Source organism: Mandrillus leucophaeus, unplaced genomic scaffold (genome assembly GCF_000951045.1).
Source record: "Mandrillus leucophaeus isolate KB7577 unplaced genomic scaffold, Mleu.le_1.0 Scaffold152, whole genome shotgun sequence".
NCBI classification, from domain to species: domain Eukaryota; kingdom Metazoa; phylum Chordata; class Mammalia; order Primates; family Cercopithecidae; genus Mandrillus; species Mandrillus leucophaeus.
The window spans coordinates 923,282-946,868 of NW_012101499.1; the positions used below are offsets into that span (position 1 = coordinate 923,282).

Below are 23,587 nucleotides of genomic sequence, written 5' to 3' on the forward strand. Positions count from 1 at the left end.
ACACACACCACACCCCAGACACACACCACACCCCACACACATGCCACACCCCACCCCAGATACACACCCTACCCCAGATACACACCACACCCCACACACCACACACCACCCGATACACACCACACCCCAGACACACCACACACACACAATCCCAGTCACACACCACACACCCCACATGCCACACCCCACACAAACACCTGACACACCACACCCCAGACACCACACCACAGCCCCACACATGCCACACCCCACACACACATCACACCCCTCACAACCACACCCCACAGACACACCACACCCCACACACACACTAGCCACAGACTATGCCAGCCACATACCACACACCAGACACACACACCACACATGAGCATGACACATACTGCACACATGCCACGCACCGTACCCCCAGCACACACATCCCAGACACACATACCACACACACTACACAGACCACACAGCAGACATATCACACCCTGCATACCACACACCAGCACCACACCCCCTCACACCACATGCCACATATACCACACACACACCACACACCAGCATCACACACACTACACCATACCCCCTCCATACACACCACACACACACAACCACACACCACACACCAGCATCACACACACTACACCGTACCCCCTCCATACACACCACACACACACAACCACACACCACACACCAGCATCACACACACTACACCATACCCCCTCCATACCACACACACAACCATACACCACACACCTACATACCACACACACCACACACCAAACACACATGCCACACACAACACACATACACATATCAGATACACCACATACATAGATACATCACAATACGCACCACACGATACATGTACCATAACACACACACCACATAACAGACACGCACGCCACACCACAAACACAATCATGTCTACCACACAACAAACACGTACCATGTGCATGCACACAATAAATGCACAGCACAAAACATCACATACACCAAATCATACCACACACACATCAAACACCATACACACAGACCATGCACACTCATTGCACATGTGCACACCTACCAACACACACCACACACACACACTGTACACTACACCTAAAACACAGCCACCCCCATACACACCATACCAAACACAGCCACTCACACATGCACCACACACAGCACAGCATACCACACACATCACACAAACACCAATCCTACCACTGTTGACATGCACACACCACCACACATACTGCACACACCAAAGCACATACACACCGGACACATGCATGTTACCCACACCACACCACACACACCATCACGTCCACACATACACGACCATACACACACACACACACACAGTTGACTTAGGATCGTTTCACCTCACAGTGGGGTTTACTGGGATGCAACCCCGTGGCAAGTGGAGGAGCATGTGTATTGACAGGCAGAGGAGAGCGTTCCGGAGCTGGGGGAATAAAGTTAGCATGTGGCCAAGCTCTGCGCCTCTGAACTGATGAACCCAAGTTCCTCATGGATCACTGGGAATACAGATGGGTGAAAAAATAACCCCACCACCCGTGTGCCAGCACATAGCGCATCTGGCATACAAACAAGGATCGATAGAGATGAATGGTGGATGGGTTGTGAATACATGCAGATACAAATCATGCACTTGTACATTAGTGTGCACACACAGAAATAGATCGATATAATTTTTTAACCAAAGTGTAGTCTTTACCCTGTCAGGGCCCTGCCTTCACCCCTGCCAGGACTATCTTCCATGTCAAGTTTAGACCCGTGTCATTTTCAAAGCTAATAATGGTTCCCCCATACTTTGGGCAGCATTTGGGTATTTGGATTTGGGATGGCCTTTTATGTTTTAACTACAGTGTTAGAAATCAGAGCCCTTGGAAGCACTGGGATCAGAGGGCAGCAGCAGAAGGTGCCCTTGGGCCTCTTTGAGAGGCCCAGGGATCCGGAGAGGGCCCCCGTTTCTAGCGGCCACAGTGGCCTGTTGGCACACAAGTGTGTGTTCCAGCTGCTCTGTGACATTTCACTTTGTTTCAGACTCTCCTGAAAGGCCATGGCGTTCTTGGGAATTAGTTGACCTTGTATGTTGGGCCACCCTTGCTGGACAGGACAAGGCAGTGCTATCAACTCCCTGTGATCTGAGGTCCTTAGCATGTTAGATGAGGCAGCTTCACCAGAAGCTGTCCATGTCTCTTCTGTTATCTGTGATAATTCCACATGCCTTTACAGCACAGCTGTCTGGTTACCTGGGGTCTGGAAATGCCCTCAGTGCCTCAGTAGTGCCTTCCCACAGGCCCCCATGGAGCCAGGCAATGCCTACAGGTGCCTCAGTGGTACTTGCTCAGATGCCTTTGCAGAGAAGTTCAGAATTCCTGCCCACATTGATAAGGTGACTTGGCCAGTAAGTGGCAGGCATAAACTGGTGCTTTCCAGAAGCACTGGGGCTGGTCCAGTGCCCTGAGTGATCAGAGCATACCTGAGTGAAACGTTAGGCTGCGTGAGCCTGGTGACTGTCAGGGAGATGAGGACTCAGAGAAGGGAGCTGTCAGAATTGCTACCTGTGTGGCAGGGGTCTCACTCTCTCCTCCCTCCTCTTGGGACAGAGGACAGAAAGGATGACCAACAGGGCCTCAGGGCATACCCCAGCTGCACTGTCTGTGTCCCCAGAAGGGTCCCCAGAGTCTGGGAGGAAGGAGGGGCCAGGGCCAGGATTAGAAAAGACCCTGCCTCAAGGAGAGAGCACAGAGATGGGCCAGGGAAGCAGTGGGATCCTCAGGAAAAGAGGCTGGGAGCGGCAGTCAGGGTGAGGCCCGGGCAGCAGGAACGGGCAGGGACAAGCCAGGAGTCCCATCATGAAAGACATGATGGCCAGCGGCCAGCACCGTGTGCAGAGAATGGCCCCTCTGGGGATGTGCCCGGCTGCCCCATTAGCTGCAGGAAGGCCACCTGGATGTGAGTTTGGGAGATGGGCTGGCCCTGAGGCAGCCAGTCCTGAGGTCGGAGTGGGCCACAAGCATGGGGATGGCGGGAGGACACAGCGGAGTGCTGCAGGGGACGGCAGTGGGGGCACTTGTCAGGATGGGTCCGAGCAACTCAAGTCACTGGGTGGATGCCTCACCACCCCTCCAGGCCTTCCTCAGGGCAAGGCCACTGCTCAAGGGGCACCTGGTTTGTCACAGAGTAGAATGAGCTCCACATTTTGTGATCACATCCACAAAGCTCTGAAGCCATGGTGGTCCTGGCACCAGCTGGCCCTGTTAGAGGCTTGGGGTGGGGGTGAGCAGATGGGAGGTGCCCCAGCGACAGGCTGAGGCGAGTGCTGGAGCCCAGATTGCCGGCAGCCTCCCCCGACTCCTGAGTAGCTGTAATAAACCCAGCCCTGGTGGATAAACCTGGCCCTCGCTTATACCAAGGTGATCAGTCATCTCACGACAGTCCCAGCTGCAGGAGGAAGACTTACCTACGGCATCTGCCACAGCAGTTAAAGTTTATTTGCCTCCAACTTAAGCTAATTCTCTAAAAGTACTGGGTTGCAGTGACAGGCAGGGCCAGGGGGAGCATCCGTCCTCAGGACCTCTACCCTAGATCCTTCTAAGCCACGACAACTTCCCTTCTTTGAGGGTGCGACCAGTGTCACCTGGCTAGCCACTGGGAAGAGCCAAGGCACATCCAGGTTGGTGGCAGCCTCACAGCATCAGACCAGCCTCTTGTCCCCACCCCACAGAGGCCAAGGGGGTGATCTGGGAGTAGCACCCCAGCCTGGCTGCTCTCGTGAGGTAACAGGGTTGGATGGTTAGGGGGCTTGGAGCACTGGCCCAAACAAGAAACCAGTGGTGTTTTCAGGGGGCCCTGCTGGGAGATGGAAGACAGCTCCCCACGGGGGGCCCAGGATTCCAGGAGCTCCCCAGCAGGCCTCCATGGGACAGACTTGGGTTTGCAGCTGCTGCCCTGTCCCGCTGAGGGTGCGGTGCTGATGGGGTGGCCCTGCACACTGATGGTAACTCTCACTTTCCCTCTCTCTCATGCATTCAGAAAGAGTTGGATAGTTTAAAAAGGAATACACTGAACGTAAGTACGTCTTTAACATCTTTAATGTCGTATGATGATCAAGCACATATTGAAATAGTATTTACTGACGCCCCATGTTAGCGGTGGTAAGCACATGTGTCTGTTTCTACTCACACCCCAGAGGGCAGAGCTTTGAGGGTTTTGCTGTCAGTGGTCCCATGATGGGGTGTTGGGTGATGAATCCAATCCAGCTCAGGCCACCCAGATGCTTAGTCTCAAGGGCTTGGTCAGGAGAACCTTCCAGAGGCTCCTGTGACTCAGTGACTCCAGTCCCCTGGCTGGTTCCTGGTGCAGGTCACATGAGGGAGGAGACTGGGCTTTTATGGAACTCACTTCACTCTCTGTTCAAAGAAAAGTGTTGTTACTTATCATAACAGCTCAAAAAAATCTGTTTCTTAAAATGAGATTTTGCCTGGATGCCCATCAGGTGGGGAAGGGAGTATCTATCTAGTTGATGGGCACCTAGATGTATATAGAGACATGTAATATGTACTTATATTTGTAGATAGATATATGGAGTTATCTGTGGTTAGAGTCCAAAACATTTTGAGTGGGGAAAAAACAAATTATAGAGTGTTAAGATTTTTTTGGTCTTAATTATGCACAAAAACCAAACCTGTTCACAAGGGCTTGTCTACCAGGCCAGGGCCAGATGGGCCGCCAGGCAAAACAGTCGTGGAGCACCTTCCAAATTTCCTTGAGTTTATGGAATGTTTCCTTCAAAATAACACTTCTATAAAAAATTATTATAATAAAAGCAATGCTTGTTTGTTGTAAGGTTGGAAACTCCAGGGAAGTATAAAGAAAAAATTTAAACAATCCCAAATTTAACTATCCAGAGGCAGTTACCACCAGCATCCCAGCCATTTTTAGGTCAAGACGGTATCTGCGTTCACACATGTATACACGGGTGTGTACATATATATACACATATCTATTCTTTCACGAAACAGTATTTTTCTGTGTTGCTGAATATTCTTCGATGGCACTTGGAATGAGTGACTTGCGGCCCCCTTCTTGGACATTTCCCAACTCCTCACTGATAGAAACAGGGCTTCACTGGGCCCATCATTGCCTTGGGACTCATTCCTAGGATTGTCCAGCTAAAGAGTCTGAGCTTGGTCAAGTCCTTGGGAGGAGCGTTCTCTGATGATCCTGGACAGTGGGGAATTGTTGACCAAGAGACTGGACAAAGGTGAGCAGATGCCAGTCAGTCAAGCAGGGAAAATGCATTACTAAAGTCACCTTCATTAAACTGGCGATCTCTTCTTTTCAAAAATCCAGCATGTGCCACAGAAATGAAAAGTTCTCTGGCCATCACTGTCCTGCCCAGGGAGGGAAGCGTGGGTCCTCCCACACCATTTAATACCTGTGTCTGGACGCACCCCTCCCCCACACCTGAGAACAAGGCCAGCTTTTCTGTGTGTGCAGGTACTTTGGACTCTTTTGGCTCTGGAATTTGTTTTTCCTGCTCAGTGTTCTGAACTCCTTCCTTTTCACTGCTGAACATTCTCCACGAAGCCACACTTCATTTTGTCATTCCAAGGTTGATGGGCATCTAGGCCAAATCTAACTTCTAAAGACCGATTCTTATGAGGTGTCATGGTCAAGCAGAGGCCATGCCCGGCGCTGGTCTAGGTGGCCCATGGCCCACCTGGGGGCCTTGGTGGCCCTTGAGGAAGGGCAGGTGCTGATCAGGGAGCCAGGTCGCTAGGCAAGAGGTGGGAGGGTGTCACCCCGGTCCATGCTGCTGGGGTGCCTGGCCTGATGCAGGCTGCACCTGTGGGAGACAGAAGCAGCAGCGTAGGCTGGCCGGCCTCCCCTGCCCCACTGTAAGCAGGAGCTTCGGAGACAGAAGAGCACCTGCACCCCCTCACCTGCCCTCCAGGGCCTGGCCTGGCCCTCCCCACCATCCCAGCTCAGCTCCAGGGTCTGCACCTCTGGGGCTGGAGCTTAGTGGGAGCACGGGCCCCCTCAACCCTTTCTGGATTTGAATGGAAGCCAGTGTGTGAAGCAGATCGAAGTGAATGTGCTTGTTTTTCCTTCAGTAACGTACAGGGAGTTGAGCCTGTCCCAACATGGCCAGCAGCCCCTGGAGGGCCAACAGACTTCACAAGCAAGGAGGGCCGGGAGGTGACCTGATGACCAGACCTTGCTTGTGGGCACCCCCCCGCCCCACCCCCAACACTCTGGTTTTCACAACCCCACCCCAGCCACCTGGAACAAATACGGAGTCTAGGGTTAGCCCTCAGGGTCGGCCACGTAGCCTTCTTGCCCTGGGACGAGGCTGGCCTCCCCAGGCAAGGCAGCCTGGGCCACAGGGGAACGTCCCTGCCTCGCCCACCCTCCTTGTCTCCCACAGACAAGCTGAGGCTGGCCAGGCTCCACTCTGGCAGGGCGCAATAGACTGAGAATGTGTGAAGTAATTGGCCTCTCTACTTTTTTCAATAAGTAATTAAGCTCAAAAGCCCAAACAAAAGTAACAGAGGTTTGGGGTAGAAGTGGCCAGTGTCAGGCCCAGGGTCCATGCTCAAGGCTGAAAGCCCACCCTGGATGTGCTGCACTTGGCGGTCCTAGTGTAATTCTGCAGGGCCCGGCCCCGCCCCCGCCAGGGTCTGAGCCCTCCAGCCTGTGACATGTGCTCCCCTCCAAGCCTGCCACAGGTTCCAGTGTTTCAATTGGAGAGACAGGCCCTCGTGGTCCCCACTCTGGCCCAGCCCCCTCCACACACAGCTGGCCAAGCTCTGGGCCTCTCTGTGCTGTGGCCCTGGTGATGGCAGAGCCTTTGGGATGTCTCTGTCCATGTGGTCACAGGACATGTGTGTGGCAGCAGGGCCAGGGTGAGGTGGGATGCTGTTCCAAAGCCCAGAAGCATTCTGCAGGAAACCAGCGCAGCGCTGTGAGGAAGGGGGTCCTAGGGGACACAGGCCACACAGGTGTACTTTGAAAAATGGCAATTAAGGTCAAAGAGCAGGAAGTCCACAGGACAGGGGCCAAGGCCAAGGCTCGCGCTGGCCATGGGGAAGCCACCTCCAGGGGAGTCCCAGGGACTGAATTGGAAGTTGTCCCAAGTCACTTCAGGTCCAGCTGGACAACAGAAGTAACCCCCCTACCCCCTCGTGGGGTAGCTTCTTTGGGTTCTAAATGTGGACTCAGAGGTAGAAACGGTCTGTGCCCCCAGGTCCTGCAGACATTCGCGTTGTCTGGGAGAAGAATGGGCGAGCTCTGGAGACCTGTGTCCCTGTGCAGACCCATGCACTGCCCGATGGCAGGGCCCATGCACTCAGCTGGCTGCAGGACGCCATCAGGGAAAGCACCGAGTATCGCTGCTCTGTCATCTCCTCAGCAGGGAACAAGACTTCGAAGGTGCAGGTTGCTGTGATGAGACCTGGTAAGTGATTCCCACGGCCACTGGAACCCTTTTAGGAGGTGATTTTTCACTATTTACAATGGCAGTCGAAAAAAACATGCTGGAAAGCATGCTTGCACGGTGGCATTTTGGGTTTGGGATTTATTGGCTTTCCACTGAGAAAGGTGGCCAGTGGGCATCAAGGGTGCCATAAAGGCCCGCAGAGCTCTGGCCTGGGGACCCTGCTTGTCTTCCAGAAGTGGCCCACCAGGAGAAGTGGAGCAGAGAGCTTTCCGCCTGGAGGGCTGTGGCTGGGGAGCACGACCGGATGATGCAGAGCTGGAGGAAGGCGTGGGTACGTGGCCGCAACCGGGCAAAGAAAGTAGGGCTAGAGCCAGGGACAGGGCACCTGCCACATCCGGTGGATCTTTCAAGGGACCCATTCAGCATGGACCCCACTTGCTCCCTCTTAGCCCCAGAGCAGTTTCCTTTATGAAACCTGCAACCCTGCGAGGGGAATCCCATGTCTTGTTGCTGAGGCTGCAGATCAAGGGGCATCTGGCCCCAGCCCTTAAAGGAGACCGAAGAAGGGAGGCAAGATTGGGAGGGACTCACCGGTGGGAGCTGTCTGTTAGATGGGCCCCCACGGCCACCCCACCCCCTGTACAGAGCACTCAGCCAGTCACTACTTTGAGGAGAGCAGGAAACCTGGACAGGTGGGGAACCCTCCAGGTAGCTCCTGGCTGGATGCCTCACCTGCAGCACCTGCTGGAGGGGTCAGGGGGAGTGGCTTACTGAACTAAACCCTGGCAGGGGCTGGGCTATGGCATGGAAGTTGCAGGCAGCAGGGCAGAGGCTCCCTAGACAGGCTAGGCTCCCTAGAAGCTCCCTGTCTCCCCACGGAGACAGAGTTGTCCAGCCCTGGCTCCCAAATAGCTGATACAGAAGGCAAAGGCAGGGATTCATCACTGTGTGTGTGCTACCACCCAGGGTGGGGTCTGCAGCACTCAAATGAGTGCGTTCAAGTGTGTGGGTTACGTGGCTGCCAGCAGACCCCCGAACTGTTGCCACCAAAGCCTGGGCATTTACAGATGATCCTCTGTACTTCAGCACACACAGCCTCCCTCTCTCCAGCCCTCCTCCCTCTCAGCACAACCTGGGAGTCGAGTGAATGCGCTGCTGCTCTGTCTTCCCGTCACATATGGGAGAACCACTCCTGGCATGTGGATCTTTAGACCCCAAGGAGGGGAACCACAACAGGGGGCGGAGGCCTTGAGTGCTCTGTCTGGGATAGGCTATGAGACAGCCTGGGCTGCAGAGCAGGAAAGGCCCATCCGTTCCGCCAAGGATTCAAAGACCACATTGTTCTTTCAGGAAAGCTGTAGCAAGGACACCTTGTAGCCACCAGGAAGGAGTCCCTGACACCGACCTCAACCCCAACCAGACCCTGCTGCCACTGACCACAGCCACCCCCGGAGAAGGCCTGGTCCCCCGCAACTGTGAGCTGTCTTGCCCAAACCCGCTCTGAACACAGCCACTGGGCTACCACCTGATGCGTACCTCCCAGAGACGGGGCAGTGGAGAAGCCCTGAACCCAAGTGGGCCTGTGACAGGAACTAAGACTTAAAAAATTAGGTGCTTACCTGGGACAGGAAGTTCTGTCTGGCACAAGCAGGTAACCAGGATGGCTAACAGGCTTCGACCGCTGCTCGTGAACTAAAACAACAGTATGTGTGTAGGCTCCTCCTCTAGGGTCAGGCAGCAGGCTCTGAAGGCTGATCCTACACTGTCCCAGTGACTCCCCTTTACAGAGTGCCCCTACCCCCTAACAGCCAACAGGGTTAGCATGGCCAGCACAGATTGCTGCTTTTATTGATGCAAATCAAGCCTGCTGCTTCTCCTACCTGCAGACTTAGCCAAGGAACTCTAAGACGCATGACTGGGACAAGAAAAGGTGAGACTCCACTTGAAAATGCCTTGCCTTAAACCCTGAATGACTGTGAGATGCGATCTGGGAGTGCATCTGTCAAGTCTTTTGTGTTTTCTTCACTAACCTCAGAATACTGGGCTCTGTTTTATCAAGCGCTGCATTTATGCCTCTGTCCCCGGTCAATGCTCAGCTTCTGCAACAGGACACCGAGCTTGTCGCAGAAAGCCAAACAGGTCAATTATGCAAATCTCCTGGTGCCATATTAAATTTCTTGACAATGGAATGAGTGTCATGAGTGTTTTGTTCTACCTGCTTTCAAGTCTCTAACTATTAAAGCTGTATCTCTGAAGACTGTCACTGTGTGAACTTGTCCTAAACCTGCTCAGCCTTTAATCTTATACACACGTCTCTTCTTGTCTGTGGAATGACAGTTTTCATGTCTATCATAAAACCAAAGCTTCTGTTAAAAGCAAGCCGCACCCCTCTGGTGATCCTAGCAAATGCTGAGTGTCTTCCCAGCAGTATAACAATGACCTGTTTTGCATCCCCTCTCTCTGGGGCTGGACGAGTTCTGTAACAGCCTTTGTGTGGGATCAGCATACATCGCCTGCTAATTCCTTCAGGATCCATCACGACAGAGGTGTCCTGAAGACGCCGGAGACACCCTGGTTGTCTCCACACGTCCCCCCTCCGCACCCCGAGTCAAGAGGCCTAGCCGCCTGTGAGGCGTGTGCTTGCCCATCCAGCCAAGGATGCCAGTCTTGCTCCCAGAACTATCACACTCACAACCTGAAGTTTTCCTGTAAAATATCCATCAGCTCACTGTGGTTCTTGCTTTGGGTGTGGCTTCAACCACTACAAACGGCTGAGTGAAATGCTATGGGCTTTGGACTTACATTCTTGGTGCTGTTCTCTGTATCTTCTCCTAAAGTCTGGATTTCGAGCACTTTCACTCTTAACAAAATAATTACATACTTGAAGTTTTCATAATGTGGAGTGTTCTATTGGGAAATGTAGTTATGAGGATGAATTTTTGAGTCTTTGCTCTGCTGGAAAAGTAAAAATAGAGTTGTACATTGTTCAGTTAAATGACTGTACTTGGCGCCCCTGGCCCAGAGCTGTGTGCTTCATGAGGCACCATCTGCACGTTGAGGGAGCTGAAGTCACCTGCAGCAGTGGCTTCAGCTGGAGTCCTTCACTGCCAAGAAAATGACAGCATCACTGGGCAACCACGTGGTGAGAGTTTGGTCAGTCCCAGAAGGAAAGCTCTCAGCAGCTGCATGAAATGTTGAAAAGCCTACCTACTCTATTTAAGCTGCTTTTATCTTCAGATTAGCAAAACAAACATCACAGACCTAGAGAGCTCTAAAAAGGGGCTCTGAGCAGAGGAATTCATCTCTGTAGACATCTTTAACTTTTTGATTTATCAAATTTTAAAATTCTAGCTGTTGAGTGCAGCTGATAGCTATTTTGTCTTTTTCCCCACAAATTAATTTTGGAACTTTCATTCTCAAATAATCTCCTATTTTCAAACTTACCACAACTGACTTGCTACCTACTGATGAGGGGAGGAGGAAGCAGGAAAGCCCTCTCCTTTCCTGCCGGCCCCGCTGACTGCCCTGAAAGATAAATGGGTGGAGATGACTCGCTGCTTTCGGACTACTGATGGCCTGACTGGCCACATCTACTTCCCATGTCTAAACAGCTCAGAACGTGTGAAGAACAGCAAGGCTCACACTGGTCACTGTGAGCTCCACAGATGACAGGGCGGACGGTGCCTTCATACACCAACCTCTGGTCACATTTCCAGCCCTGCCCATAGCATGTCATTTCTGACTCATTCCAATTTTATTTGCTCATCACAGGCCACTTCTCAGAGGTACAATATTGGCATGACTGAATTCAATTAAGAGCACTTTCAAAGCCAAAACAATACCCTGCTTACCTGACAAGCAAAAAGCAGTGAAGATTCTTTCCTGCCATTGGCTGTGGTGACAAGAAAGCAAGCGCAGGTTGGGACTGAGCCAGGATCTGGCCCCGGCAGGTCTGTGCAGTGTTGGAGGCTTTTGACAATCATTACTTCCAGACCTAGGAGTGCTGGGGACAGCAGAATCCCCATTACACAGCCCCCTTTTATTTCAGGGCCTAGACTGTCCAAAGGGGATAAATTAAGACATATGAATGATCAAGTAAGACAGAGACCACTGATAAGCCTAAAATCACCAGAGTCGGAAACAAAATTTAATAATTACTCTTTATTTAAAATAAATAAGCCCTCTTACTTACAGGGAAAATATGAAAGTAAACTCTGTCCTCCTGGCCTAAGACAGAAACCACATTCAGAATATGTTCATTTAAAAAGGAAAGATTTGTTGATTATCAAACAAATCTAGGTACTTCAATACACATTGTTTCTTTGAAAAATAAAGACTGAAAGGAATAATTCATTTCAAAAAGTCACAGGTTAGAAAACCGATTTCCCTTCTGAGGCTCATTTTAGCAAATCCTCCAAGTGTTACCAAATCTTTTAAAAAAGCTACATCCCCTGAGAAAGGGCCCTTGCCCGGTAGCCCTCTTGCTCTGACACCAGCAGCCCTGCATCCTTCTGCCAAGTGGCTCCCTGCAGGACGGTGCTGTTGCCAGGCGGGAATGGCCCTCCATGGCCACCTCCAGCAAGCAGGAGCTCACCACCTGCTATCTGCAAACTCACTCACTTGGCTCAGCTATTCTGCAATGGAGAGGAAGTTTCCTTAGCAGCCGAAGTATTCTAAGTATCACATTTTCCAGTACTTTCCAGATCCACAGTGTGCTCGGAAAGCCAGAGCTGTGTCACCAGGCTTTTAGAAGAGATTAACACCTGCACATCACATCTGAGTGACCTTTAACAGGCTCCGCAGCACTGAATGCCTGCAGACACTGCTTCATGTGCCCTTTAATGCTGATCAATTTCCAGATTCAACAGTTACACAAATTACATTGTCATGAAAAACTGAGAAGAAAAAGCCCCAAAGTCTTTTTCAGACCTCCCCTCCTTACCCAAAATACAGATACACAGGCAAGAACTCTCATAAATTCAAATTCATCATTTGAGAGGTTGAAGCCTCCAAGGATTCCTCTAGCTCCAGGGCACATGGACTGTATGCTTCCAGATGTTTTTTCCAGATTTCAACTAAAATGAGAAAACAGCACGAGTGAGGAAGAGGCATCACCCAGTAGGAAGACTCCTGTCAGAAAACCAGCAGCATGGACAAGGGAGCCTGTGGCCACTGCCCAGCAGCTCACGGTGCTCAGAGGTGTCCTGGCAGGCGTTCACTCACTGTTCTCAGCCTGCTGGGCCAGGTTGCCCCTTAGTGAACAGAAGCTAGGGGGCCATCTTCTACAGGGCAGCTGGGGCCTTGTGTGGGTGGGCTAGGAGAGGACTGAACCTTTACTTGGCCTTCCAAGCCTGTCTTGAGTATAGCTATCCTTAAGGCCACCCATTGTCAAGAGACATCTGACTTGAAGTCTGAGACAGTCACTGACAAGCAAAAGTCTGATAATACCTCTTAGGCAATGGACTGGCCTTGTTACAGCCAGTCTCAGCTGGACTTACTGGGCCCTGCTACTCAGCTGGTCTTGCAACATTATCAAGCTGCTCTCCTGGGGACTCTAATTAAAGTCGATAAATAACTTAGAGGACACGCGACCTGACACGACTCTCCCTTAAGCACTCACTGTAGTGTGGCTCTTCTTTTTCTGTCAGGGCTGGGGGGCCATCTTCTGCAGGGCAGCTGGGGCCCTGTGTGGGCGGGCTGGGAGGTGCCTGAGGCCTGGGTTCTCCCGCCAGCTCCTGCTGCACATTCTCCAGCATGGTCTTGTATGCCTGTCGGGCCGCCATTGTCAGCTCAACCATCTTGTGGAACTGATCCTTGGGCACAAGTGAGAGCACACAGGTAACAGCCCAGCGACAGAGGACACGGGTCCCTCCAACTCAGCAATGGCACCCTCCACAGAGAAGCAGGGCTGACACGGGGTCATGTGGACCTTATGCTTATGGATGGCTACCAGGGATGCTGCCCCAGAGGGAAGAGTGGGCTAGGCCGATTTCTTGGGCCTGCCTGAGGTGCCGCTATGTCAGCACAAGCCCAGAACAGAGCTCAATTCAGAACCAGACACCCCATGCTGTCAAGGAGACAAAGGCTACCTTTTTATAAGAAGGTTCTGCCTAAGTGGTGGCTTCTCCTCAATGACAGCCTACTGGAGGTTCTGGAGCTGCTCTGGGCAAGCCCACACTGACCACCTGCCCCCACTTCCTCCCACAGGCAGTGACTGAAGAGGCCTGTGCCCTGTGCGCTCACCTGGGCCCCATCGTAGCTGAAGATCCCTACCACGCTGACAGGAACTGCCTTATTCAAACTGCGCCCCAGAGCTTTGCGGTTGAGAGCAAACACAAAGGGAATGTTCTGCTCACAGGCATAATCAATAATTGTGTGCAAAGTGTCATCCAGCCCACCTGGTCAAAGGACAATAAAAAATGACAGGAAGACACGTCACATGGAGTGTGGTATTAATACTGGTTGCCAAGAGCTTTTTCTTAGCAACACACCCATCTATGATTTTATACCCAAGGCAGAGGTCCCTGAAAATATGAAGAGAAAGCAAGTTGCAGAATCAACTCTCCAAAAATATGGGGAAAAAATGGGAAAGAAAACACACAGCTGGTATTGTCTTCACAGGAAAAGTTAACTATTAGTATTACTGAAACTTACCACGTGCCAGACTACTCGTCAACTGCTTCACACCTATTAGCTCCTGTGTCCTCCCCCAAATCCCAAAAGGCAGACAGATGCTGTGTCCTCACCGACAGATGGAGAACCAGAGGCACAGAAAGGTTAAGTTCCTTATCCCACATTGTACCCCTGGTCAAGGCACAGTTCTGGCTCCCGAGGGCTCACCACCCTCTACTCCCTGACCCTGCTTCTGGGCCAGGGAACAGCCAAGGCTGGTGCATCAGAGAGAGGAAGGAGGTGAAATGAGTACCATGTGCAGGTGATGCACCTGGAAAACCCAACAGCACCTGAGAAGTACTCCTAACAGCATGAGAAGTACAGAAGCGGGTGTGGCACAAGTCTCTATACACACTCACTCAGCAGCCAGCTGGCATATATCAAAGAGATGACTCCATTTACAACAGCAGCACAAGATTATAGTCAGTAGGAATGAATTTTTCAAGAAACATGAAAAGATTTACAGGCAACTTCAACACGCTATTAACACAATACTGGCCTGGGCAACATAGTAAGATCCCATCTCTTAAAAAAAAAAAAAAAGTGCCCAATGTGGTGGTATGTGCCTATAGTCCACCTACTCAGGAAGCTGAGGCAAGCTCAGTAACTTGAGCCCAGGAGGTCAAGGCTGTAATGAGCCATGATCATGCCACTGCACTCCAGCCTGGGCAACAGAGTGAGACCCTGTCTTTTAAACCACCCCCGCAACAGAAAATCTCAACAAATGAAAAGGCACCTATGATCCTGGATAGAACGATCCAAAATGATGAAATGTCAACTCCACATTAATCTAATACTTTAAAACAGTGGTCCCCAACCTTTTTGGCACCAGGGACTGGTTTCGTGGAAGACAATTTTTCCATGGACAGGGGAAGATGGTTTTGGGATGAAACTGTTTCACCTCAGATCATCAGGCATTAGAGTCTCATAAGGAGCACGCAACCTAGATCCCTCACATGCGCAGTTTACAACAGAGTTTGTGCTTCTATGAGAATCCAATGCTGCTGCTGCTCTGACAGAAGGCAGAGCTCAGGCAGTAATGCTCACCTCCTGCTGTGCTGCCCAGTTCCTAACAGGCCCCAGACAATACTGGTCCACAGCCCAGGTGTTGGGGACCTCTGCTTTAAAACACTGTAAGTTACTATAGACAGGATTTCTTTTTTTTTTTTTTTTTTTGAGACGGAGTCTCGCTCTGTTGCCCAGGCTGGAGTGCAGTGGCCGGATCTCAGCTCACTGCAAGCTCCGCCTCCCGGGTTCACGCCATTCTCCTGCCTCAGCCTCCCGCGTAGCTGGGACTACAGGCGCCCGCCGCCTCGCCTGGCTAGTTTTTTGTATTTTTTTAGTAGAGACGGGGTTTCACTGCGTTAGCCAGGATGGTCTCGATCTCCTGACCTCGTGATCCGTCCGTCTCGGCCTCCCAAAGCACTGGGATTACAGGCTTGAGCCACTGCGCCCGGCCTATAGACAGGATTTCATTGAGAAATAAAAAATACGGAAAAAATATAAAAAGATGTCAGGCTAACATGGTCAGGTATTAAAGTTTACTATAAAGGTACCATAGTGTAAACAAGGTGATGCAGATGAACAGAATGGACGCCAGAAACAACCGGAGTTTAATGGGAACAGCATTTCGGGTAAGTCAGGGAGAAGATGCTAGAGGACTGGGTGGGCCCATCCTGTTCATCTCAGACCACAATAAATCCTACCTAAACATATACAAATGAAGGAACCAGGAGACATACAGATTTTTAAAAGCAAACCTTTTAAACACTGGAGTGGGAAGGCTGAGAAATAACACAATACCTAGATGCAATTAAAAAGTTCAATACCAAAATATATAACACCTAAAGTCTCTGCATGGCCACTTTTTTTGTGTATGTGTGGCAAAACTGACAAACCAGAAAAAACACTTGCAACTCTTACCCAAAGGGCTAACTTTAAAAAAGGTACGAATCAATCTAAAAGAGGTCAACATCCCAAAAGCAAATGGGCAACAAATAAGAACAATTCACAGAAAATGTCAAGCTCCTGATGCTGACCCTCCCTCATAAGAAAACTGCTAATAAAAACTCCTGGAGAGGATGCCCGTACCGCCCTGGGAGGGAATACAGTGGTCTCTGGAGGAAGGCACAGCACATGCCTTCGAGTTACCAACGCACACAGCATTGTAGGCCAGGCACCTGGCCTACAGGATACTCACCCAGTCCTTACAGAGCAACTGTAAGAAACAACTGTTTACAATTAGCATAGTATCACCTGGAACCTAATTACATATCGATCCTCTCATTTCAACATAGAAACTTCTCCAATGCATGTCCTACCATACTGTGGAAACTGGGAACTCATTCTGCATCTAGTTGGATGGGAGATTAATTTCTAAGCCCACAGCCCTTATTCTGCCCACCCCCTGCCCCTGATCTACCCAAAGCATTTGCAAAGTGATGAGGAGGCAGCTGCCTGGGACAGAAACTTTGAAGAAATAGACCAGTTCTGGATGGGCTGGGAAAAGGGGAGATGGGGCAGAGGTGGGGTGGAGTGTTTTGTGTTCCTTAGATATACTTACAGTGAAATCTACATTCAGTTTGTCAGGGAAGACATATGAAGTCCCCCTAACATCAGACGCATGTCTCCACTGCAGGGTCTCTGCCTGGTGTCCGCCCCAGCTCCTGGGAGTGGATCTCAAAATTTATTTGAGCAGTGTGCAGAGACACCCTAACAGAGCAGGCCTGGCTACTATCCTCTCAAGACGCCTGCCAGGTTGGCCCTTGGCTGTGGTCTGTGAACTTGGATTTTGGGAGGGTTCCCACCACCCTAACTGGTAAGAGTAACTCACTGCGTCTCCATGGTGTGCAAACACTGTGGTTCTGCTTTCCTTCTGGAGTCTGCAACTTTGTATGTGCTACGCAGAGGATGCCTGTGTGACTGGCCCCCAACCTAGGCACTGAGTCTCTAATGTATATCCCTGGTAGACAACACTTCCCAGGGGCTCTTAACTCGTTTCTGGGATAGTAACAGTCTCCTATGTGATGTCACTAAAAGTGACTTTTGGAAGCTGGAGCCTGGTTTCACCCACACTTAACCCCATGTGCCTTTTTGCTGCTTTTGCTTTGTGCCTTTTCACTATAGTAAGTCACAGCTGAAAGTACCACTCTATGTTGAGTCGTGTGAGTCCTCCTGGCACATCACTGAGCCTGGTGGTAGCCTTGGGAACACCCAATGCAAGCAGCAAAGTCCAGACTGTTTTGCTCAAACAACCTCCAACCTGTTATTAGTGAGCTGAAAGCACGCGTGGCAAGGGCCAACTACTGAAGTTCTACAAGAAAGCCTATGTCAAGCAAGATGCTTGGCTCAGATAATTTCCATTTCAAAGTTTAAGTTCAGAATTATTAGGCAAAATGCCACTCAGAGCAAATACAGTACTTCAACGTAATTCAAGGCTATAACATCAATTTTTATCTTTAAGATGATTGCAAGCCATTGGCTATCTTATCTGGCAAATATTTATAAAATATACAATCAAGTCCCTTATGCCTCAAAGCAAACACATGTTGGAACCACAAAACAAATGCATTTTAAGTACACAACAAATCCTTATGATGCTGACCAAGTAAAAACCTAGCCCCATGATCTGGCAAAGGCAGAGAAGGGGAATGAGGTCTTCTAAGAAAGTGGGGTGACTGTAGGCTGAGTACATACATTTCCACCTTTTTGTTTTTTAAAGACACAAATCCACGGGAGAACGTGAGAGACAACAGCGAAAAGTTTCAGAAGCTGAAATGCAAATGGGCAACTAGGCTAGCCAACCTAAGCCAACAGTGAGAAAACCCTAGAACAGCCTGGACCCCAGAATCCCCCAAAGGTTGGGAACAGGCAGCACAGGGTGAGGCACAGGTGAAGAGGGCTGGTTGAACACTTGCAAAGAGGCAAGTCGGTGTCCAGTCCCTCAGCTGCAGCCCTCTGGTGAGGCACAGCACAGGTATGCAGGACATGACGAACCACACATCTAATGGTGGTGAGAGGATGAGTTCACAGGGTGAAGTTCGCCTGTCCCTCCAGGTAGGCAGTGAGAAGTCTTCCTTGGGGATGTGACCAGCCCTAGGGGAGACAGAGATACCTGGGGGCACTTCCAACATGGAAGCAGCCCAACCACATCATCCTACAGCAGAAGTTCTCAGTGCACTCCTTGGAGAAACAGAAGCAGCACTTGGGAACTTGCAGGAAGTACAAATTCTTGGGCCCACTGGACTTCTTGAAGCAGAAACTCTGGAATCTGTGTTTCCCCCAGCTCTCTGGGTGATTCTGATGCTGGCTACAGTTTTGAGAATCATCACCCTCAATACTGCTCACAGCCTTGAACACCAGCCACACACCCGGATTTCTAGTCGGCTATTTAGTGGCTCTTAACTAGGTGCAGAAAACCAGGACACAGAGGACATCTGGAAAACCTCCACCATGAGAGGTCAAAACAAACAGACTGAATTACTTGGAGGAAACAGAGGCACTGGAGGGAGAGGAACTCGACATCATTAAAATTCCCAGAGAGGCGACCATGAGGCAGCAGCAATGTGATTAAAAAAAGGAATCTTCAGAGGACAAAAACAGCTCCCAAAAAATAAAAATAATATCAGAACTAAAAAATTATACAGAAAGTTTACAAGATATGGTTGAGAAATCCTAACAGAAAATGAAACCAAAAGAAAGAGATGAAAAGAAGCAGGAAGCAAATAATGTGAGGACACCAGTCCAGGAGTCCCAACCCTGACATAGTTCCAAGAAGAGCTGGCAGGGACTGGAAGAGAGGATTCAAAGCAAAAATTCAACATGTCCCAGAGCCAAAGACACTGGATGCAAGCTGTCTCACATCCTATAACCCCAGGAACAAGGCACTTTCAGTGAACCCCCAGAGAGCGGGGGGTGCAAAATGATCACAAAGGATCAAGAATCAGAGACTCTAGATTTCAAGCAAGAGCTTCAAAATATGCCTCCCATGAATCCTTTTCTCCTAAACCACTGGAGGATGCACTCTAAGAAAACAAGAGCGCAGCCCAAGAAGGAGTCCATAAACAACACCTTATCAAGAGCAGGGTGGGAGCCAAGGGTATCCCTGGGTGGCAACTGCATGAGGTGCAGCGAGCTGGGAATGAAGGTTTCTTCAGCAGACGAACTGCAGAACGCCTGGTGTAACCAACTGTCTTAGAGGAGACTGAGGCAGCTGGCTGAGGGCATGAGGTTTCATTAATACTAAGTATATAGACAATTAAGCAACCACCACAAAACAAGAACAATAACCCAAACTACACATTAGGGTAAGTAACAGCAAAGCCTTTTTGCTCTATTGGGAAGATGACAAATACTTAAAACTGAAAACATGTGAAGCCGTAGCTCACAAGCCTATTATATGGAGACATGGAGGAAATATCCCACAATGTGGCTAAGAGCTGATAGGTGCAGTTGCTAGGAAAGGGAGAGAGCCCAAACCTGCCTCTCCCTTAACAAACCCTATAGGACTACTTGAACCTTTAGCTGTGGACATGTACAACATTGACAAAAACAGCCAGGGAAGCATGTGGCCTGTCCTCTCCAATGACCAGGATAGGCCTCTGGGCACACAATCAGATGGGTAGGTCACTGAGATCCCTTCTGTCATATTCTGGTCACTGGTGATGCTGGACCCATACTGAGTTAGGACAGGGACAAGCTGCTGGCTAGGGGCCTCAGACGTCACAAAACTTCCAGGCTTTAGATATGAAATAGTAACTGGAAAACATCATCTCTGAGGGTTCAGCCCCAGGATGTGGATGCATTATCTCAAAGTGGGACTCTATAAAGCTGAATTTGACACTGCAGGAGAAAGGAATGGGGTCAGGGAGGGGCTTGTGAGTGTTCCCTAGCCTAGACGGAGATGAAGGACAGGCATCCATGAGCGATGCCACTCTGCTCTTATCAGTTCTCCTATTGCTCAGTTCAAGAAAGACACAACACAGACAGGCAAGTCCTCCAGGAGCCAAGAGAGCACAAGCAGGGGGTAAACATGCGATGTCACAGGTGAGGGTTCACTGTTACCTGACCCAGCATATCACATCCAACAAAACAAAAACACACATTCCAGTTTAAGTAAAATGGCAAAGTATTTAGACAAAGCCACATCTGTAACAAGCAAACGGATGAGTCAACCCCAGACTGAACAACTAAATGTCAAGTACACGAAAGCCCTAGGTAGGTACTGCCTGGCTGCCAGGCACAGCATCTCTGTGGTGCAAGTCACCAGTGACAATCCCAGCCCCAGGGTAGTGGCCTGCACAACAGAGGCATGTCTTTCCCTGATGCCAGAGGCCTGTGTGGGCTGGCTGGGCCCCTGGTGTGCAGGACCACAGGACCCACCTGCCCTACAGAGGTACTTAGTAATGGTCAATGCAGTTGGGAAACAGTTACTCAATAAAAACAAAAACCACAAAGAAAGCGAGTTGTCTAGGCCTGTGGCATGGGCCACCCAGGTGTGCGGCGACCATGAGGGCACACCAGGCACTCACACAGGGGCCCATATGTCACAGGACCCCACGGTGCCTTTACCTTTTGACTGTATCTTTTCACAGTTGGGAGAAATAATGACACATTTCAGTTTTTTGAGCTTCAGGTGTTTGAGAACTTCCCTCAACCCCAACACAAGTCGACGTTTAGTCTTGGCCTTGACTGGATCTTTCTGGTACATACGGTCTTGGAAGCGGACCAGTTCTTTGAGTAGGTCGGTAACACAAGCATCCACTTCTTTACTAAGCATCTGGCTGCAGTAACTGAAAGAAACAGACATCAGGAATTGTGCCACTGGCTGTGACACTGCCGCACTGCTCCCATCCCACCCCAGGGAGAAGAGATGTAGACTGCATCAGACAAGAAGTCACGTTTCGACAAGTACTACTAACCAGAACTGTGGAATTACTGACGATTTAATTTCATGGAAGGTAAATACTGGGGCATCTTCCCCCCATTCCCAACTACAAGGGACAAATTTCTCTGGTCCCTGACCCCCCACCATAGTTTGCCACAGGTCCCCATCTCAGCCACTACCCTGTGCATCAACCTGTCATAAAGATAAATACTGGGAGACTACCCTGGAAGAAAAGTGGGCAGGGGAGAAGGCAGAGTGAGCACACAAGGTTAAAGGAATCCTGCCGCCTAAGAAATTATACAGAGATTAAACCATGAAAAGGGGCCCAAAGGTGATGCGCGGTCACTTCACTATCCATTCCCCCGACTTCAAACCTGGACTGAGGGCCCCTCTTCCATCATTAACACCCCAAGAAACTCAGCAGAAGCAGAATCAGACACAACGATTAGGCTCTCCCTGAACGTGTGTAACCAGGTACCCAGCTTCTTTCAACCATGAGGGTTAAAGCACAGTGTGGTCCAGCAACAAGGATTTATGGGAGGTATCAATGCCACACTGAACCGAAGCACTTCCATCTTCCCCTAGTCCCTGGCAGGCAGGGGCTCACTCACTCCCTGAATCTGCGGCTGTGGATCTTAGGGAAGGTGGCGTGATTGGGAGCAAAGTGGGAGGCCTCTGTGTCCCTCTGGAGTTCTGTGCCTGGTGGCTCTTCAGACTTGCCCTCAATCGCAGGAGTGGAGATCGGTTCGTCCATCCCCTCTGGCCCTTCATGGAGGAAAAAGTCATCATAAGACATCTGTGAGGCCCAGTGCACACACTGAGGGGCTGGCCCAATACAGTCTCCCCGATGCAACCAGACCGTCCCTGCACACAACCACCACATCCACAGACAACATGCAGAGAGGTTTACAGAAGGCAGCAAAAACAGACGAGGATGCCTGGGGAAACCAGAAAAGCTGGTGGAGGCAGTCATGCCTGGAGGTGTGCCTCCCCCCAATTTACTTACACATTCACTTTTATTAGGGTAAAATATACATTAATGTTACCATTCTAACCACTTTTAAGTGTGCAGTTAAGTGGCCAAATTTATTTTTTGATTTTGAAATTTAACCTGAAGAATCTCTTATCAGGGAGTTTTAAAAAACGGGCTTTTAGTTTTAAGTTTTTTCTCAAATGCTTGAGGCCATTTCTTTTTGAAATAATCCTTTAGAAAGAGCTGAACTCCAACATCTAAACTATGACAAACTCAAGAGGTGTGTGTTTAAACATACCAGATCTGATGCAGTGATAGCCTACTGTCCCCAACTAGTTACTTCTACTGACTATCAAAATGCAATTGCAGCCACAGATCACCAAATGAAGGAATGAAAAAACATATACCACACCCACAAGAATGGCAAGGTTGAAAAAGATAGTGCCCTGTGGGCTGGTGGAGATGGGGAGCACCTGCAACTCTCAGCCTCCCCCGGCCTTAACTGGTAGAACAGTCAGAAACCCACTGGACAGGAGCTACTCAAGTAACTCTACTCCCAGGTAATGCCCCACGGGAATGAGTGCTTGTGTCCTTTAAGACACATACAACACTGCCCACAGCAACCCTGTTTCTAATTACCCCAACTGGAAAATGACTGAATGCCCATCCACAACCCTGTACATTCGTCCAACTGAATTTTACACAGTAATGAAAATAAACAACATCTCCATGTTGCCAATAAGACTGAAGGAGAGGGGACAAAGAGAGCAGCACACCACACAGCTGTACCAGAGCCACATCGACAGCCCTTGGTGGGGCTGCCATGGGGCACCGTCTCCTAGGGAGGCCTCTGACAAGAGGGCACAGGCAATTGCTGGGCTCCGTTTTGCTTCTTGATCTGAATGCAGTGGTCACTGTGAAAAGTCCTCAAGCTGTACACTGATGATTTGTGCACTTTTCTGAACGTATAACTGAGTAAGAAGTTTACTTAAAAACACACAATTGTGTTCATGCCCCTACGTCTCCTATACCTGCTGGTAAGCAGCTGTGCAGCTAGCGGTGTTAATTCTCATGACCACTTCAAGTTAGAGGACCATCCAGCATCACACAGATCAAACTTGGTGGGAAGGGAGGATCCTCACCTCTGTGCCTCACAGATCCCAGAACCAGAGGGACTAGAAACATGCCCCCAACCATGGGGACCTCCCTTCCCTGTAAAGCTGGAAGCTCAGTGCTGACCCACTTTCCCCACAAAAGCAAGAGTTGTCAGCCAAGTCCTGGAGAGTTTGCTCAGCACAGCTCATCCTTTTCATAGTTGCTCCCGTTTAAATTATTCTTAAGGCACAAACAAAACTTGGTACCTGAGGGCTCTGCCTGCTCAGGAACCTGGTCATCACCACCACTCTCTCCATCTTGTGTGTCATCACTGGTAAAAGCTGGACTCACAGCATTTTCTTGGAGACGCTGCTGCTTTCTCTCTTGCCGTTCTTTCAAAATAATCTTAAAAATTTAAATAAACAATTAAAATGCCTAAATACTTGTACTTAAAAGATAAGCTCTTCTGCAAATTAAACTGCCTAAGTTCAACCTGTTGGCAATGTACCTATTTGTG

At 50.0% G+C, this 23,587-nt stretch overlaps 2 protein-coding genes and 1 long non-coding RNA gene across 6 annotated transcripts in view; 1 reads left to right on the forward strand and 2 right to left on the reverse strand.

The window, feature by feature from the left end:
- SEMA4D (sema domain, immunoglobulin domain (Ig), transmembrane domain (TM) and short cytoplasmic domain, (semaphorin) 4D) overlaps nt 1-9,633 on the forward strand; it is an 81,094-nt gene extending 71,461 nt beyond the window's left edge. Inside the window, exons 17-19 of the mRNA XM_011975184.1 lie at nt 7,253-7,462; nt 7,678-7,775; nt 8,795-9,633. The gene's annotated coding sequence lies outside the window, so the exon portion shown is untranslated. The remainder of the gene's footprint in view (nt 1-7,252; nt 7,463-7,677; nt 7,776-8,794) is intronic.
- Nucleotides 4,077-9,312, reverse strand: LOC105535935. Its single transcript, XR_001005517.1, has 2 exons — nt 9,064-9,312; nt 4,077-4,412 (listed from the first exon to the last, which is right to left on the reverse strand). It is a non-coding gene; the product is annotated as an uncharacterized LOC105535935 (long non-coding RNA).
- A 1,953-nt stretch (nt 9,634-11,586) lies between the features above and the next one.
- Nucleotides 11,587-23,587, reverse strand: part of SECISBP2 (SECIS binding protein 2) — a 43,483-nt gene continuing 31,482 nt past the window's right edge. For all 4 annotated transcript variants that reach the window (XM_011975189.1, XM_011975188.1, XM_011975187.1 and 1 more), the window contains exons 12-17: nt 23,337-23,475; nt 21,614-21,767; nt 20,687-20,907; nt 13,688-13,842; nt 13,065-13,257; nt 11,587-12,519 (exon numbers count right to left, since the gene is read on the reverse strand). In XM_011975189.1, the coding sequence (XP_011830579.1) occupies nt 12,416-12,519; nt 13,065-13,257; nt 13,688-13,842; nt 20,687-20,907; nt 21,614-21,767; nt 23,337-23,475 (966 nt within the window). In that variant the 3' untranslated portion in view covers nt 11,587-12,415. The remainder of the gene's footprint in view (nt 12,520-13,064; nt 13,258-13,687; nt 13,843-20,686; nt 20,908-21,613; nt 21,768-23,336; nt 23,476-23,587) is intronic.